Source organism: Panulirus ornatus, chromosome 65, assembly GCF_036320965.1.
Source record: "Panulirus ornatus isolate Po-2019 chromosome 65, ASM3632096v1, whole genome shotgun sequence".
Lineage (NCBI taxonomy): Eukaryota > Metazoa > Arthropoda > Malacostraca > Decapoda > Palinuridae > Panulirus > Panulirus ornatus.
This window is the reverse complement of record NC_092288.1, coordinates 8,656,565-8,675,315: the sequence shown is the minus strand read 5'-3', so window position 1 is coordinate 8,675,315 and position 18,751 is coordinate 8,656,565. Positions and strand designations below refer to the sequence as shown.

The 18,751-nt window shown below is 45.7% G+C and overlaps 1 protein-coding gene across 1 annotated transcript in view; it reads right to left on the bottom strand.

The window, feature by feature from the left end:
- The window catches only part of LOC139746517 (uncharacterized), an 867,914-nt gene that overhangs the window by 393,891 nt on the left and 455,272 nt on the right, over positions 1-18,751 (bottom strand). The window contains exon 3 of the mRNA XM_071657834.1: positions 12,719-12,787. Within this exon, the coding sequence (XP_071513935.1) occupies positions 12,719-12,787 (69 nt within the window). The remainder of the gene's footprint in view (positions 1-12,718; positions 12,788-18,751) is intronic.

Genomic DNA, 18,751 nt, shown 5'->3' with positions numbered 1-18,751 from the left:
GCCGCTACATCCAGAAGACATCATCGGATGCCTAAACGAAGTCACCTCGCTCGCCATATCCGGACCGTGGGCCATGACGATGTCAACAGAGGCAAATTCAACACACATGAGAAATAACGCTGACGTCAAGATACCCCGGAATCTCCAGCCAAGTGAATTCCCTAAAGAGTGACCAAATATAACAGCTAAAACCTAACGTCAACACGCGATCAGCTGGCGCCGTATGACCATCTATTCTCGCAGCCTTCAACCGCCAACTGGGAACAGCCGCTGCGCAGGGCATCCTTCAGCGTGGTGTCGGGAGTGGGAACCCTACACGACGTCAGATAGCGTTACCACTGCTGAGGAAAAGAGAGAGAGAGAGAGAGAGAGAGAGAGAGAGAGAGAGAGAGAGAGAGAGAGAGAGAGAGAGAGAGAGAGACGGGTGACCCAGTGCGACGTCCCCTGAGGAACCTTCCGACAGAGGAACGTACAGGATGTGACGCGTCGTCCCGTCATACCATAGGTTACCTCAACGCGATAAACACTTCAATGACATTTCCTAGCGGTCTGACTACACCTGTGGGAAAAAAAGAAGAAACTAACGTTCCGTCAGACAGTCTCATGGATTATCATGCCTTGGAATTGTGTGGATTAGATGACGGATCTTTGCGACTGCCTGCCTGTAAGATGACCGAGCATGTCAACACATGGACCTCTCCTCCCCTGAACCTTGCGACAGATGAAGCGATGTGTGACTGTAATCCTCCGTCGATACAGAACATACAAGATGATCAATAACTGAGTAAACCCAATTACAACAGGGTGACCCGATGACAAAGAAAGAGAAAGAAATACCTAATGAAAGTCATCGTATTCAAAAATTGAATGTAAGAAATATTCTCCTCACATATGTATCCACCAAAAATGTATATTAAAGCTTTTATTTCTCCTCTCATATGATATTTCACCCTAAAAAGTCTACTGTGTGTTTAAATTTGTATCATTTAATCTGTCTGAACCGCTGGTCCCACAATTAGGTTTATAAAACAGGAAAGAGCTCTCTCTCTCTCTCTCTCTCTCTCTCTCTCTCTCTCTCTCTCTCTCTCTCTCTCTCTCTCTCTCTCTCTCTCTCTCTCTCTCTCTTCTCTCTCCTCTATCCCTCTCTCTCTCTCTCTCTCTCTCTCTCTCTCTCTCTCTCTTTCTCTCTTTAATCAGTGGTGGAATTACTAGACGCTGGAGCGTACACGTTCTTACTGTCATCACGGTAAGCCTTATACGTCAACCTTACAAATCAAGTGTTCCTTGAGGTTACTGGCTGATGATGGAGTCCCGGAAATCGGGACTACAGTGTTAGTATGACATTATAACCCTTATCATTCCCTCCTATGACCTGACCTCCTGACCTCCTGGGGTCAGTAGATGATAAGGTCAGTGTGATATCTCCCTACGTAAAAAATCTTATCTTGAAAAATACGCTAATAAGAAAAAACGGATCCAAAACGTAAAAATCTAAATAGTATTTGTACATCAGAAACAATTCCCTAATCCCTTTAAGGTCGACGACACACTTGGAAGAAAAACTACAGTAATTTCCCTTGGGATAATCTTTCCCTAATTTCCTCTGGTTATCAGAAAAAAAATTATAACATCACCGGATTTTACTACCTTGTGTGTGACACGGGACGGAACGAAACCTCGTCAGGTCATCAAGACAAGCAGAGGACGAACAGGAATATGGTTGGCGGTGATGTGGCAAACAGGAAAACGGTTGCTAGTGATGATATAGCAAACAGGAAAATGGCTGGTAGTGATGATGTGGCAAACAGAAAAACGGTTGCTAGTGATGATATAGCAATCAGGAAAATGGCTGGTAGTGATGATGTGGCAAACAGGAAAATGGTTGGTAGTGATGATATAGCAAACAGGAAAATGGCTGGTAGTGATGATGTGGCAAGCAGTCAAGTTTAACGGTGACGCTCGAGTCCAACCCAGATGTCCGGTGTGCCAATAAATCCGGCTTTGGATGTCTCCGTGGGAGGTTCCCCTGCGCTCTGTTCCGTACGGAGAGAAGAGACTGACTACCTTACGAACTACTTGTGTGATATACAGTGGCCAGTGCACAGCGTGGAGGACACTATGTACAACCTACTAGGTTAGCTTAAGTCGCAAAGTGCATCACGGGGTGTTGACTCTTGCAGAGGGGCGGCGGTCGGTCCTCATGTCCAAGCTTATTTGAGAAGCCCAAGAGGCATCGCAGAGTGATAAAGAACTCGCAAGTGAACAAGTTTCGACTGAAGTGTCGAACTACCGAGGGAAAGAAAGGCTCCCGTGGCCCATACCTTAAAGAAATATGAAGTTTGCGAAGTCTCTCCCACCATACGCTGACGGGTCTCAGGACGATCTATAGCAATGGGAGAAAGAGAGAGAGAGAGAGACGTTACTGCATACGAAGGCACCGTGCAAGCAGCACAAGACCCTAACCCCCGTGTGGCGTTTATAGTCTGCGTTCCCGGAGCGTGAGAGCTGAGGCTATTGATCAGACAGATACTGTTCGCTGTGGCCGTCCAGACTGAAGAGCAACGACGTGTGTTTTTTGAGGTGTACGTAGATAAGAGTCAGCAATACGTTGGTAAGTTCAGGAGTGAACGAGGATCCCTAATGCAGTTATGATTAACGTTCTCTCTCTCTCTCTCTCTCTCTCTCTCTCTCTCTCTCTCTCTCTCTCTCTCTCTCTCTCTCTTGACAGGGTGTGACTTCGTCTGTACACCCGTTTTCCTTCAGATGTGAGTGGACGGGACGTGGTCACGGCAGCCATATCAATATAGGGGCTGCCCAGCCTTCAGTAGAGGACGACCCTTCAGAAGTACAGACGGACAGTCGGGCACGTAGCACTGATTATAACACCTTAGTCGTCCGAGAGGAGCTGGTGCTTGCTGAAGTCTGTGCCAGCGGGTGTGGAAGGGCTTCGGTACGATGGTGAACCTTCTGTCCCACTTAAGAAGAGATTTTACGAGGAGAAAAATAGATAAGGGTATATTGAGTCTCATGCCATCTGCAGGATAGCTCGCCTCTCCTCCCGGGTGAACTGGAGCAGTGAGGCGGAAACTAGAACGAGTCAGGGCCCCAGTGGCGGTACAAACAGGACAACAATAACAGTAGCAGCAACAACAACAAACATTGAAAACTTGTTGAACTTGCTGGAGAAATTTTACGTTGTTCTTGCAAAGTACCTACAGCTTCAGACCTCGATGGTATACATGCTAACACAGAGGGCATGGCATCTTGTATGGATGACCAAGAAAAATTTTTTAGACGTAGTTGTGGAACACAAACCCAAATATGTAATGAAGGCGAACGAAATATCCCTTGTGGTTAATATCATTAGCAGAAAGCTAACGGCCGGGATCATCGGAGAAGCTGTCAATTAATCATATTAATCAGGGCGTGAAAGCTAACTGGGCTGAGTCGAGGTCACCGAAGAAGCTGTCGGTTCTTACTCATCAGGGTGTTAACTGATGTGTCTTTTACATCATACTATTTCACGCCACCTTACCACCTCCTACAATGGTTTAAACTCGACACATTGTCCTGATCGACGATTGGCTGTTGTGCACTACTCTCCTGTATCACTGTCCTGATCGAACGACTTACCCACAGCTAAGGACAAGTTGGTACCTGCATCCTATATTTGTCAATGATTTTGTGAAATTCTATTACCCTCGCATGGAGCAAAACTGCTTCTTATAATCACCACTTAGTCAACATATCCATCTGGAGCTCAAAAAACAACATGGTACCCTTTCATCATCTCATGCCTTTCCCGTCTTCTGTAGCAGATGGAATACACAAAAATGAAGATATGCAGAGACTCGGTCTTTCGCACAGCACGACAGTACACGACGAACGACAGTGCGTGTGTGTGTGTGTGTGTGTGTGTGAGAAGAATGAATGATGTATCCCTCTGTCACCTTCGACGTTCCACTCACTCGTATAAGATTCCCGCGAGTCCGACGTTACGAAGGATAAACTGTGAGTGTTCCCTCACTGCTGTAGATCTGCAGGCCGTCAGGAGAATGACCCCCTAGTTCAAGTCAATTCAGATATCCCCCACTAGACTTGTTTGCTCCTGAACAGTCGTTCGTGGCACTGACCTGTAATGGTGCCTCGTATGATCGTAGGGGTACTAGCAATTAATACACATATATATATTTACTCATCTGTTGCGACCAGACTCGTGAGTTTTAACATCAAGGGAATACATTTACAATAACTTGCCAGTGACATCGGAAACATTAAGCAACGTCGAAGCAAAATGAGTTTAACGTTTCATATCGTAATAAAGCCGGGGGAGGTAGAGACACCTGTGTGCATCTGAACACGTCCATGTTTTAATTAATTCTGATGACTACCATTTGTCAACCTTATACAGTGACAACCACACGTTCATAAAGCCACGGTCTGTCTCCAGCGATAACGATGGTAATTAGCTTGTTCGTGGTGCTTGTGTGTGTGTGTGTGTGTGTGTGTGTGTGTGTGTGTGTGTGTGTGTGTGGCCTGTTAACTGCAGTGTAAGGCACTATAGATTCTTGAGGAGTCGTAGCGCTACAACCAAAATCGATTGGAATTCTGACATCTTGTGACTATAGAAAACCGATTTTTTTTCCTCTCTCTCTCACTCTCTCTTGGTCTTGTTTGCTTATCAATTTGTGTCACCCGTACATAATGCCTCTGCCAACAACCGTGCACGGAAAATGTGCGAGCAAAATATGCTCTGCCGATTTTGGAAAACCTTATCTTTTTTTTCCTGTGTATCGTTTTCTATACTGTATATATATATGCACCTCTCCTGAATCACGATCCCTTTACGAAGGGGTTTTGTCTGGTAGGTTTGATACAGTCTTACTTCCCCCAGCACTGTGTGGTGGTGATGATGGCCTCGCCCACCACTCCCCCAAGCCTTGTGTAATAACGCCCACCGCTCCCCCAGCACTAGGTGACGGTGGAGGCCACGCCCACCACTCCGCCAGCCCTGGGTGCTGGTGATGGCCACGCCCACCACTCCCCCAGCCCTGGGTGCTGCTGCTGGTGCAGCAGGCCACTGCCTCACGCCTGTGTAATCACTTATTGCGTGCCACATTACGTGGTGGGACTTGTGTACACTCGTGGTGCCTCATCTCCTGAACCTCCTCCTCCATGAAGCAGTCCCTTAAACGCCATGACGTTGTTAGCATTCACAGCCTCACCACTTGGCTCACAACATTCATCCATTGCTCCGTCATCATGACAGTACGTCTACACATCTTTAATTTCCAGGCTCTGCTGGAATGAAGGGATCCTGGAAGAGAAGACGACGTCTGCCTCTCTCTCGATAAGATCAACGCTTTACCCAGAAGAAACACTGACGAACTCAACTTGCGAGGGTGGGTCAAGCTACCGACGTAGATACATAGATGAGAGGAATTCCTCCTCAGGTCATCTACTTGCTTCCTTACCCTTCAGACCCTCTCATAACAAACATCCTCGAAAGGTACAATTTGTTCCTTACTGGCTGCATTCCTTAGCATTCTTTGGTATCTACTCAAACCCATTTCTCACTTAGTTTCCAAGCATGGCCTTTTGGTTGCTCTGTTTTTGCACTTGCTCGGGAACTGTTCCCTATCGACAACATCAAACGGGTAACGAGACTTGGAGGGTTTTGACCAAATCACCCTCTACTCCTCTGTCTTCCATGGTCAGCAAGTTTATGGCCTTTAAACCTCTCAGTGTAACTGTGCTCGTTCAGTATTGGTGCTATCTCTGTTGTCCTCTGCATAACCTCTTATTGTCCTCTTTTCCTCCACCGTGCGGTGACCATACACGAGGAGCACATTCCAATATACAGTGTAAATACTTCGCCCAGCGATTCTTTACCCGTGTATCGAAAACTGGGGGAGCTCCCTCCTCTCCCCCAGCCTTGTGTGATGGTGGAGAAGACCTCCAGCCCTGTGTGATGGTGAAGACCCCTTCCTCTCCCCCAGCCTTGTGTGATGGTGAAGACCCCCTTTTCTCCCCCAGCCTTATGTGATGGAAGGTGTGGGACTCTCTACTCCACCACCTTGCGTGATGGTGAAGAAGAGCCCCTCTCCTCTCCCCCCGCCTTGTGTGATGGTGGAGGAGAGCCACTACCACTCCCCCGGCCTTGTATGATGGAGGATGTGAGGTCTTCCTCTCTCCCCCAGTCATTACTCCCTCGCTGTGATCACCACAGCGAGGGAGGCAGATATATCTACTATTAACAGACATTGGCCATACCTCAGCCTGGGTGATCATAACTGGGTCGTGGGTGAGGAACACTGCAAAATGTTCGATGTGGTAAGGAAATGCCTAGGTTAGACATTCGCCAGGAGAGCTCATCTCGGTGGCTATCAAATTCTAAGTCATAAAATGAGTGAGGGACTCAAAACGTTGGTGTGGAACGACTAAACCCCGTCCCCCACTGAAGAACAAGTGGTAATCTTTCATTTTCTCAACAACTATTCCTTTATTGGCTAATAAGATCAACAAGACTTCCGAGAGTTGCAGCAGAGAAATCTGAGGAAAGTATGAAATAAAAGGATAATATAACGTAAATCAATAACGCATGAGATAATAAAGGATTCATCAACAGATATCTCTCATGTGCGTATCATTCCGAACGGCTTCACGTTTTCTCCTCATCGTAAAAATAGAAATAAAAAATAAAAAAGTGCAGGATATACTGACACAATCTGCGCTGAGGGTCAACTCTCTCTCTCTCTCTCTCTCTCTCTCTCTCTCTCTCTCTCTCTCTCTCTCTCTCTCTCTCTCTCTCTCTCCATGGGATGGTTACACGCGTAATTTTCATAAACAAATTGCCCAGAGTGTCACATTCAACAGTAACATCCCAACACATCTAATCAATTACATTGGTGTTACCGGACGTCGTTACTTTGAGGTTAAACCGCGAGTGAAGATACTTTTTTTTTCTCCTTCAGCTGAAGAAACGGAATACAGTCTCGTTAAGCGAGTTACTTACTTCAAACGAGCCCATCCTGTCCCTGTTACTGCATGTAGCGCAGAAGCCCCTGACTCACTGAGAAAGGACTCCTAATAATAATAATAATAATAATAATAATAATAATAATAATAATAATAATAATAATAACAATAATAATAATAATAATAATATTAATGATAATGAAATAATAATGATAGTAATGATAATAATAATAATGATAATAATAATAATAATAATAATAATAATAATAATAATGATAATAATAATGATAATAATAATAATAATAATAATAATAATAATAATAATAATAATAATGATAATAAATCTATTGATCAACGATGGTGTGTGTGTGTGTGTGTGTGTGTGTCGTGTGTGTGTGTGCATTTTTAAAGCCCTACTTCCTTAAAGTTTTCTATCAATCAGTCTCTCAGAGGCATGACTCTGTATGCAAATGACACACTCAGAACGAGAGAGAGAGAGAGAGAGAGAGAGAGAGAGAGAGAGAGAGAGAGAGAGAGAGAGAGAGAGAGAGAGAGGAGGCGTGGGCACAATTATGGTACACATATGATATCAGAGGACTCGTCCTCGGTGCCCGTTTTCTATTCAAACCTAAGCCAATTTTTGACTTTCAGTCCAAAAGTGTTGCCAAACACCTGGTTTGTTTTTATTCTTTTTACCCGTCTCGAGAGCCGCTTTTACCCAGACCTTCCTCGCGCCCGCAGGGACAACACAATGTTATCCTACAAATCCTCGGGGCTAATACTGCCGTCGTGCTCGGGAACCTCTGAGGATCTTGAACTCCAGAGACTAACACTATGACCGTGTGTTTGTTTACCCCGGCAGCTTGCTCCCCTTGCCTCTCATCACGGCCAACGGCTCGTCCCGCAGAGGTTCATCTGCTCACCGCGTCAAACCGGGTGGAGGCAACCAAGGCCTTCCCCCTCAGCATGGAGGACCTACGGCGCCGTAGGACGAATCATAACACCAGGACGAAAAGGAATAAGACGAAAAAAAGAAAAGGCTTGGGTTGGCGAAGAATGATCTAAAAACAGATTATTCAGAGTGGAGCTGTAAAACAGAGTGAAGTCAATGAAGAAATGTTGGACTCAGGTGAAGGCTGGTGTCGGTGGGAGCGAGAGATTTCGTTGAACCCATTTTCCTTAATTCTATTTCAGCTTGGAAAACAGAAAATGAACTTCCGGTATCTAGCCTCCGGAGGATTTATCTGTATCACGACGTTGTTTTTCACCTGGTGCGATAAGTCAACGGTGTGTGATTGCAGCTACTGTTAGCGATTCCTGCTTCGTTTCGATCCTGGTCCTGGCTTCGCACTGGGTTCGGACCATGACCTGCATATGTATGTATACCACGAATTCGAAGCCGTGCAGTCCATCAAGAAGTCAAGCCGCCTCCTCCTCCTCTTTTTCCTCCTCCTCCTCCTCCTTTGAAAGACGAAAACGCTCTTAAGTTCCGTCTGTGTTTGATCTACGAAACGTACCTGAGTGGGGAGGGGATAGCAGCGATCACTGTGAGTTGGACTGGTCGTGTTTGCAGAGTTAGTAACCTCCGCTCAACGAGAGGCGAGGTCTTCACTCCGGCAAAACCAACAATAATACGTTCTCCTGTCTCGGGCGTGTTTTGATACGAGTAACTGAGCGGTATAGTGATGATAGTCCCTAGTGATGATGATGATGATGATGCTAAAAGCGCACATAAGCCTATGTATGAGGTGTCCCATTTACCTCTATCTATCTATCTATTTACCTATCTACCTATGTGTGTGTGTGTGTGTGTGTGTGTTCTTGGGTGTGAGTAACCAACTATTAGTCTTTTGCATATGTGAGTGTGTCGAAAAGTGGCTAAAAAAACGTATGGTGTGTGTGTGTGTGTGTGTGTGTGAGAGAGAGAGAGAGAGAGAGAGAGAGAGAGAGAGAGAGATGAACTACTACATCGAGGTCAGCTACTGACCCCGAATAGGAGCACTGAGAACAAAAATTGGATAGAAGCCGCCGTGCCGCAAATGCTTCGAAATCCTTTTCTTTAGGAGAACAGATGCGCAATGTCTGTGTTACACAGACCCTAGTCAAATGGTGATGATGCGTCCGTGCGAGACACGATGCAGGTCATCCACAATAGAATAAAAGAGGAAGAACAACGCAGTGATATCCAGAGTGAAGCACAACAACAACAACAACGACAACAACAAAAAAGCCTCCTTAAGCTTAACGTGATTTCCTATTATTTTGGGACGTTACATGACTCCACCATTAAGACCTAAAGGGCAACGACCCAAGAGAGTGATGGGGGAACTAGGCTAGCAATTCACCCGTGTTCCTACCTCCGTCTTCAGGAGCGTCATTCGCGGTGGACGAGAATCTTCGCGACTGCGTTCACAACTCCCTGATGTAGGGCGTGAACTGCTCGAGACTCTTGGGTTTTGAGTAGGTCCTGTAGTTCGACCGTGTTTGGTGTACCATATCCTTGAAACTCTGTTCATCCTGGTGTCTGTACACGCGCATGCCTTCCACGGGGGAGCGATGACGCTAACTCGTACCCCTCCTGACCTGGGGGTCTCTTTTGCGACGCCGTATTCCCAGGCACCACCGGGACCCGCCCAGCTTTGTGGCGATTATTCTCGCACATATCAGCTCCAGCTGTTCCCTGGAGGGCTCGCCTCAACATCCCTGACATCTACAGAACGCGAGTATCACGAAACGATATTCGTGGTTCGTGGAAGCTTGGATGATGTGAGGCTGATGGCATCTTTTGTTATTCTTTTCTTATCCGTACTCATTTGAGAAGGAAGCCTCAGTACTTCATGAAGAGAGAGGGATACATAGTGTGTGTATTTGTTGCTCTCTAGCAATACCCAGGAAGTCAGCCACGTCCACAGGGCAAGGCAACAGGTGATGATGTGTCTTTCTAGGCTGAGTGCATGACGGTTGAGGAGTAGGCATGCAGTATGGGAGTTGCATCATGAACATGAGGAGTTTCATGATCAAGTTGGAGGTATGGCTAGGTGTCCAGAATACAGAGGATGAGTAACTCGTACACCTCTGGGAAGTGCAGTGTCAGATGCGTGTGTAAAAGTGTGATGGAGCAGAGGTCAAAACTGGGCTGGGGGTGAGGGAATATCATGGCTGTTTGGTACCTATCGAGTCATTACATGAATACGTTTCATCAGAGTCGTGTTTGTTGAGGGGAAGAAGGATCTGCGAGTACCGATTTGTTTGAAATGTCAGGCTGGATTGAATCTCTTATTTCTGCTCAGGGTTTGGTCGGTGATTGGTTGTGAGGTAGTCTGGATGCACAATGCTTATAACACCATCTTTCCCATCGAAAATATAATACTGTTACTCGTATCTACCCTGCCTTCTCCGTACCTATATCATGTGTAACTAAGAACATCCTTTCATCAAATGAGTGTATTTTTCTTTCTTACATCCGCTAAAACACGCCCTATTTCTTCCACCTACGTCGACGTCATACCTATCCATCATTCGGTCTTCTATCCTGACCTACGTCGACGTCATACCTATCCATCATTCAGTCTTCTATCCTGACCTATGCGACGTCATACCTATCCATCATTCAGTCTTCTATCCTGTCTCCAAATTTACCTATTCGTGTTACCCAACACAACCATCTTCTCACTGCATCCCATTCCGGGTTTTCTACTTTACCTTCTGTCCTTTATATGTCGTTCACTTCCTCACATTTCATCAGATCAGGAAGCACATGCAGCTTACTACAGTCACTCACACCTCATCGTATACCAACCACCCGCCTCACATCACGACTCCCTCACCGTCCATGGCACGGTGAGGGACGCGCGGGGGCCTGCGTCCTGGGGGCCTCATCTCATCACCTTATCACCCCCTTGATGTTAAATAGCCCCGCTACCGATTCACCTTCGTCCCACGCGTATCCAGCATGACCAAATAGGCCGCCCTATCCCCCATCTCCTCTCCCCCACAGAAGAGAAAAAGGAATATGAAAATATCTGCTGCTGCTGCTGCTGCTGCTGGTTCCCTCCACTTATTACCGAGTCCTCTCACATTCCACACCCGGCAGCCACACGGCTCCACGTAGCTTGTCCGTAGTCGGCGGCGGCGAAGGAGGCTGTGAAGGGGGCACACCACCCACCCACCGTCCAGGCCACAGGAAAAAAAAAAAATATGCTGTGGGAATTGATTTTGCAGAGGTGTGTGTGTGGGGGGGGGGGAGGAGGGAAGGAGGGAAGGGTGTATCCCCTACCACAGCTCCACACCCCTATCCCAGACACCTCCTTCCCCTCCCAACTCACTCCCTCGAGGTTGGCAAAAGGTCAGGAACTTCCCAGCTCCCTGAGGAGGGACCCGCTGCCCGCTTAAAACGTTTAGCGACCTTTTTGATTCATTTCCAGGGCGAAAAATGGCTCTCATCCAGACCCTACAGGACCCCAGAGAGAGAGAGAGAGAGAGTGAGAGAGAGAGAGAGAGAGAGAGAGAGAGAGAGAGAGAGAGAGAGAGAGAGAGAGAGAGAGAGAGAGAGAGAGAGAGAGAGAGAATTTAACTAAATGTCACGTAACCAATTTTCATCTGGGGGCGGCAGTCTATATGCTGCCAGGATTAATCAGTTTGTTTGGTTTTTATTTCGTTTCTCCTGAGAGACTCTTTAATGACCGCACCGGTCTTAAACCCCCGGGGGTACGTGTCTTAAACCCCCGGGGGTACGTGTCTTAAACCCCCGGGGGTATATGTCTTAAACCCCGGGGGGTACGTGTCTTAAACCCCCGGGGGGTACGTGTCTTAAACCCCCGGGGGTACGTGTCTTAAACCCCCGGGGGTACGTGTCTCAAACCCCCGTGGGGTACGTGTCTCCAACCCCCGGGAGTACGTGTCTTAAACCCCCGGGGGGTGCGTGTCTTAAACCACCGGGTGTACGTGTCTCAAACCCCCGGGAGTACGTGTCTTAAACCCCGGGAGTACGTGTCTTAAACCCCCGGGGGTACATATCTTAAACCCCGGGGGTACATATCTTAAACCCCGGGGGTACATGTCTTAAACCCCGGGGGTACGTGTCTTAAACCCCCGGGGGTACGTGTCTTAAACCACCGGGTGTACGTGTCTCAAACCCCCGGGGGGGTACGTGTCTTAAACCACCGGGTGTACGTGTCTTAAACCCCCTATGTGTGCCAGCTCTGCTGACCTCAGCTCCCACGACCTGCGGAGGGGTGATGTCACACTCTCAGGGGAGGTCAAGATGGGAGGAGGGGGGGGCAACGGCCTCGTGGGGTTGTGGGGTTGGAGGGGGGGTTAAACAACGACTCATTATCAGTTCCACCTGGTCCCCCCCTGGTGGCCGTCTTACATGAAGCTCTCACGCAGCACACTTTCACCTCGCTTGACAATCGGGCTTGTACAGTATGTGTGTGTGTGTGTGTGTGTGTGTGTGTGTGTGTGTGTGTGTAAGTGTGTGTGTGTGTGTGTGTGTGTGTGTGTGTAAGTGTGTGTGTGTGTGTGATTATGTTCATGTATATGGATACGTATGTGTTCATGAACGTGTGTTCGGTGCCTATAGAGTTATCAAAGCTGAAAAAAAAGTCATGTACATGGGCTCTAAAACTCTCTCATAGAGGTACAGAAGTTGGATGAATCGATAGACAGATACACAAGACAGACAGACAGAGAGACAGAGCGATAGACACCACGTGTGCAGGCGGTGGCGCGCTTCACTAACCTGTGAGGACGAGGAGCAGCACTGTGAGAACTCGGCTGGCTGGCGGCCCCATCCTTACTCCTCCGTCACCTGGAAGTAGAGATCGAGAATGAGGCGTTGAGGATCACCCAGGTTTTGGGGGGCACAGATGATGATTAAATGACATTGACGAACATACGGTCCCTGGGCGGGACCTTCCCCCTCACTGCAGACTGACTCCTGGTGAAATAAATGGCGCTAGCAGAACTGGTGGTCCTCCTCCAGGCCCCTTTTTCGAGTCTGTTGGACGTCTGCGGCACGAATGATAACTGAGCTTAACGAATAGAAAAGTAAGATTTAATTCCTGGCCAATGAGCTAATCAGACCAGTGTTGACACACATGAGGTAATCTGTCCCCTGCTGGATTCCTAGTAGTTGGTGTGGCACAGGTCATCACAGTTTAAGGGGTGGTGGGTGGTTGTCATCTACACTTGGGTTCTCTTGAGGGGAGGAAGGGGAAGGTGGGAGGGAATCAGAGAACTGATGTGTGTGTGAGGAGGCGAGGGTGGGTGTGGGTGTGCCAACCGTTGGACAACAGGATAGCAGGTACAGGTCAGCTATATCTGTTAGAATGGAGCCAAGAGCGCCTAGACCTGTTTGGGAAAGTCTCCACCTTGTGATCAATGCAAGTGTTCTTCGTCGGAATCCCTCTCCTCTCCCCCTCCACACACACACACACACACACACACACACACACTAACCTAGGACATGAGTAGCTGAATTTAAGACAATCTGAGGTGATAACTGCTCGCGATAGCACCTGTGGTCGGGTGGATGAGAGAACACCCACTTAAACGCTGACGGACGGAAGGCGTCCGGTGGTGAGTGTCCAGGACGGCGGCGGAAACTTACATCATTACCTCCACTCACTCACTCACTCACTCACTCACATCGATAAGCACTACGTTCCCAACCTACCCTGACCCACCCTCGTTCATCGACGTGTGGACGGTGAAATTACTCATAACTCCCGACACACAACGTCCCGGGGAATGATCTTCCAGCGCCTCTGTGATGGTGTACAACACCAGCTTTAATTTCCACTGACCCCGACTGTAGTAACGAGGTCATCCACCTTGTTAAGAGAACAACGTGACATTTGGCCGCAATGGTGTGTTGCCAGTCTAAACCGCCGAGGAGGAGTTTGAGAGAGTTGTTAAGGTGTGTGTGTGTGTGTGTGTGTGTGTGTGTGTGTGTGTGTGTGTGTGTGTGTGCTATATCATCTCTTTCTTACAACCCATTTGAGAATATAGAGGGCGACCTTTATTCTTATGGGACTCCAAAAATCTTTCCCCTTTCATCATATACCTTTATATTGCAGAGGTTTCCCAGGATTCTGTGGAACGTAAAGTCCTGAATACAAGAGCTAAAACAAAGACGGTTGACTTCAATAACAGAACAGCAAATGAGAATCTCGAATGAAAAAAAATACATATATTCAGAATCGACGCGACTCGCAAGGTCTTGTGGAAAGAGGGGAATGAGATAGAAGAGAGGCGTGTATAAGGATTGGGTTTTTACAGAACGGGAAGGTTCAGGGTATAGATGAGGTGGAGAGCTGGAGTGGCAAAGGGTATGGCTGATACTGCTGTGGAGAAGACCTGGTGACTTCCGTAACAAAATGTCTCCTGTTCCATCATCCAGTCGGGTTGGTGTCGGTCCACATATCTGAGCCTCCCTCCTTTGACACCAGCTTGGATGTTGAGCTTGGCCACCAATCTTCTGTGGGGGCACAGCAGCTCTCAAAGACCTTCTAGCAATCCAAGAACACACAATCCCCTTAACCTAAGATGGTGACGACTCCATAAAAGATATACAACAGATTCGTTCCCGCTGGATCCTTCTCTCTGAATCCACGCGGTCGTCCAGTTAAGTAAGTTGATGAGGTCGAGAAAGCCTCTGTATCACTCGCTTGATTCTCTATCACGAGACGTCCTGCAGAAGCCAAGCTGGAGAGTGATTAGTTATCTATCGTTCAGAGTCACTTCTCTGTCGCTTTTTCGTTCCCTTCCATCGTCCTCTACCATTCTACGAGGGACGTTTCTCTCCCCGGGGGAAGGAAGATCTTGAAAATGAAACGATCACAGGTTTGCCACAGGAGGGGGTGGATTCCTCCACACGAGCTCGTACGTACAAATGGTGTAAAGCCATCTGGTCCATGAGCTTCGTGCGGCTCCGGCCACCCTCATGAGCCTCTTCACTTCTGAAGGAATTACTTCATTTAAGGTCTGTCTCCCGCCGTCTTCCTCCCCTGGCTGCTCGCACTCAGACACTCCCAACCTTCGGAAGTAAACATACCTGGAAACGTCGAGTTAAACTCCCCGCACGTGTTATGTTACTGGCTCTCCCCTCCGGCCTCTTTAATCTTACTCTTGATCCTTGTAAATCTTTTTAAGTCTGCTTCTCTAAAATAGATTGTTAGGGTTTCTAACTTTCCATATCTATACTTCTCCCTCATTTTCAATCGTGTCTTTCTCTAAGCAGTTCCTCATGAGTGTGAGATCCACCTCGAGTAAATAACTAATTCCTTTTCTTCCAAGTGGAGGTCCATATGTAATATCAGGGCCGCATAAAGTGAATACTGTGTGTGTGTGTGTGTGTGTGTGTGTGTGTGTGTGTGTGTGCATAATTACCTATTTGTACTGTAAGACGAGTTTTTTTTTTTACATTCGTGGGGCCCCATCTTTTGAACATTCTCTGCTATCATACAACTTCTCGAATTTCATGTGTGCTGCCTACATGAACCACGTCATTTCACTCCATTCATCCACCACTCTCACACTAGTAACATGCTTGCACCAGGAGGGCAACGCCCCACCCCATGACACTTGCCGGACCGGACGCCCAAGCATCGGGAGACGCGAGAACCCAGAGGAACCAACCATAAGGGTACTACTACCACACTCTCCGTTCCGCATGTGATTCCGGTGTAAAATCAGCAAGAGTCTTTTCTCCATCTCGCGGGCTGGAACGTCGACCATATTTTCCAGAGTGGTTAACGAGCTTTCCATCGATGACTTGTTTACGGTTCCCTTGTTGGCCCAAAGCGGAGTGGCGTCTGGTATGCAAATATTCTCCTCGCCGACACAGTTTGATTTTTTTATCTATCTCTGTTCCAACTGACTGTCTCGTACTGTAATGTGTCCTGGGCGATACTTAACATGTATGTCTTCTTCCGTTAGCGTATGCAGTTGACTGTCTTCGAATCGAAGGCCAGTTTTTTTCTTTTTTTTAAGTGTGTGATCACTGTTTGTGATATGGGGAGAGGGTATTACACTCGTGTTGACCCGACTCTTAACCTTGTATATATATATATATATATATATATATATATATATATATATATATATATATATATATATATATATATATATATGTACCGTATCTTTGCTTCTAATTATATACATACATCCACACACACACACACACACACACACACACACACACACACACCAGCCTGAGACAACTATACTTTTACCGACCAGCCCAGAGGAGAGGATGAGCACCTAGGTTGGGTCTGGTACGAATCCAGCGCCCAGGATATGCAGCCATGCTGACCCAGACTCATGGTCAGTAATGCTAATCACTACACCAAGTAGGCGCGGGTGTGTCTATAAATGAATAAATGTATAAGTAACGGTTTATCCATAAATGAATAGATAATGGTTAAGGCTAAGAGACGAGTGTAAAAATCTCTCCTTGTAACACACAAATAATGACCACACACACACACACACACACACACACACACACACACACTGTAAATGGAATGACAACAGTATGTCTATTTCCCTTGTACCAGTTTGCCTCGTCTCGCCTTAGCAAAGTAACGTCAGGAACTGAGCCGCCGAGAAATAATCCTTGCATAGCACCTCCTTCTGTTCCTGCTTTTAGTGAGTAATAATAAAGAAAGGGAGGATTTTCAGCCTCCACCGCTTCACAACCGTCTTCGGTCTCCTTGTAAAAAAACGCAGGTGATATACGGTCACCTTTCTCTTCTATCCCCAGGAATAATAATAATAATAATAATAATAATAATGATGATAATAATAATAATAATAATGATAATAATGATAATAATAATAATAATATCTATAATAATAATAATAATAATAATAATAATAATAATAAAACAATATTAATATAATAATGATAATATCAATAATAATAATAATATCAATAATAATAATAATAATAATAATAATAATAATAATAATAATAATAATAATAACGAAATTATTGTTTTGATGAAAGAACCAACCACATCATTTATCTCAAACAAATTCTGTAACATCCAGTCTATCACGATCTCATCAATCGAAAAGTGACTCAGAGTTTTCACGTATCCGGCCGAACTTTAAATATCACCAACATGTATTTGTTAAAAAAATGGCCTAACCTTTAAATACTGCCTGATAGAGAGTGCAACGATGGCCAAAGATTGCAGAGAGTAACAACAGGTCACTGGGACCTCTGTGTTCGTGGTTTATGAGGTGATGAGGAAGAAAATAATCCCTCTGGGATTTCACATTCACGGAGGAGCAGGTTAAGTCGATCGCACAGACTTGGGACTCATGTATGTCTGCAGTCTTTCGTTGAAGGGATCTATACAGTTAACCTTCATCTCTTGGCGGGTCATTCGTTACGTTAGTGTGATCTGATCACAACCTTTAGGCTTGAAATGAGACTGACGAACAGTTCTTCTACAGAGACAAAGACAGAAGAAGCAAAGACCATAACTTTTTAAGTACATTCATCATGTAACAGTGTTGAAGGAAAGGAATAAACTGAATGATTAAGATGACAATGTGGACAACATACACTAGTTTAAAACGTTATCTAATACAGATAGTCCAAGACTTGGAACCCCTTGAGTGTACAGTATAAGTAGTTGACTACAAATATCTAATAAAAAAAAGTACAAAAACCTTCCATTTAGAGAAAGAGTTTGCGCTCTAAGTTCTAAATTTCAGTTCAGTATCCCCTGCATAGCCAGGAGAGTTCGTTTTCTTTCAAGCAAAGATATACGTTCGTTTTCTCTCAAGCCTCTTCCAGCGGTGACTTCATATTTCAGAAAACCCAGTCCCTCCAGACTATGTATGAGAGTATGAGAGAACATATATCATATATATTACTCGACATGGTACGAATATGATAATAAACGAATTGAAATAAAAAGAACAAATCATATTCATGCTGAAAAAGATGAATTACCATAGTGTCATTAAGGCAATTTCATGGTTTACTTATAATTACGATTAGTGATTTTGCGAATTAGGAAAGCTTTTTTAGAACAGAATTTTCATTCTTTCACATTGCCTTGTTAAAACGTCTCATAACTGTGTCTACTTAGAGTTTACTATTCCACAGTCAAAGATACAGCACTAATTACACACACACACACACACACACACACACACACACACACACACACACAAACATATATATATATACACACACACACACACACACGTGCTACCGGACTCCACCTGCGGGTGGGTGGTTAAGGTGATTACGCGGCGTATGAGAAACCAACCTTCGACGAGGCTGTATCATCGTCAACATTGGATAAGTGTGCAACATTAATCGAAGACCTTGCTCGCGAGAGGAGCCCACCTTACCTTACTCCGGCGTGAAGCGCGAAGCGTAGTAGCATCAATGCTATTCATAAATCCCTTCTTAACTCCACACTTATTCCTATCCTGTACATCTTATATGAATGTTCAACAAATATATTTTTTTTCCGGTGAAATAGGTCATTCAACCTTAGATAATGTAATCTAAGATAATAAAAGAAACAGTATTACTGTATCACTAAATACCTTGAAATATACAAATTTGGACGATTACTGATAAGAATTTTAAAAAAGTAATGTGCTGGGTGTACATTTCGTCTAGCTTAAATGTGAGAGATTCAAATGTTTTCAAGTTCACTCAATTAGTAACGGAGGCACATTGGTAACGGTAAAAGCCTCTTCGTTTAACATATATAAAAAAAAAAAAAATGGGATGCGT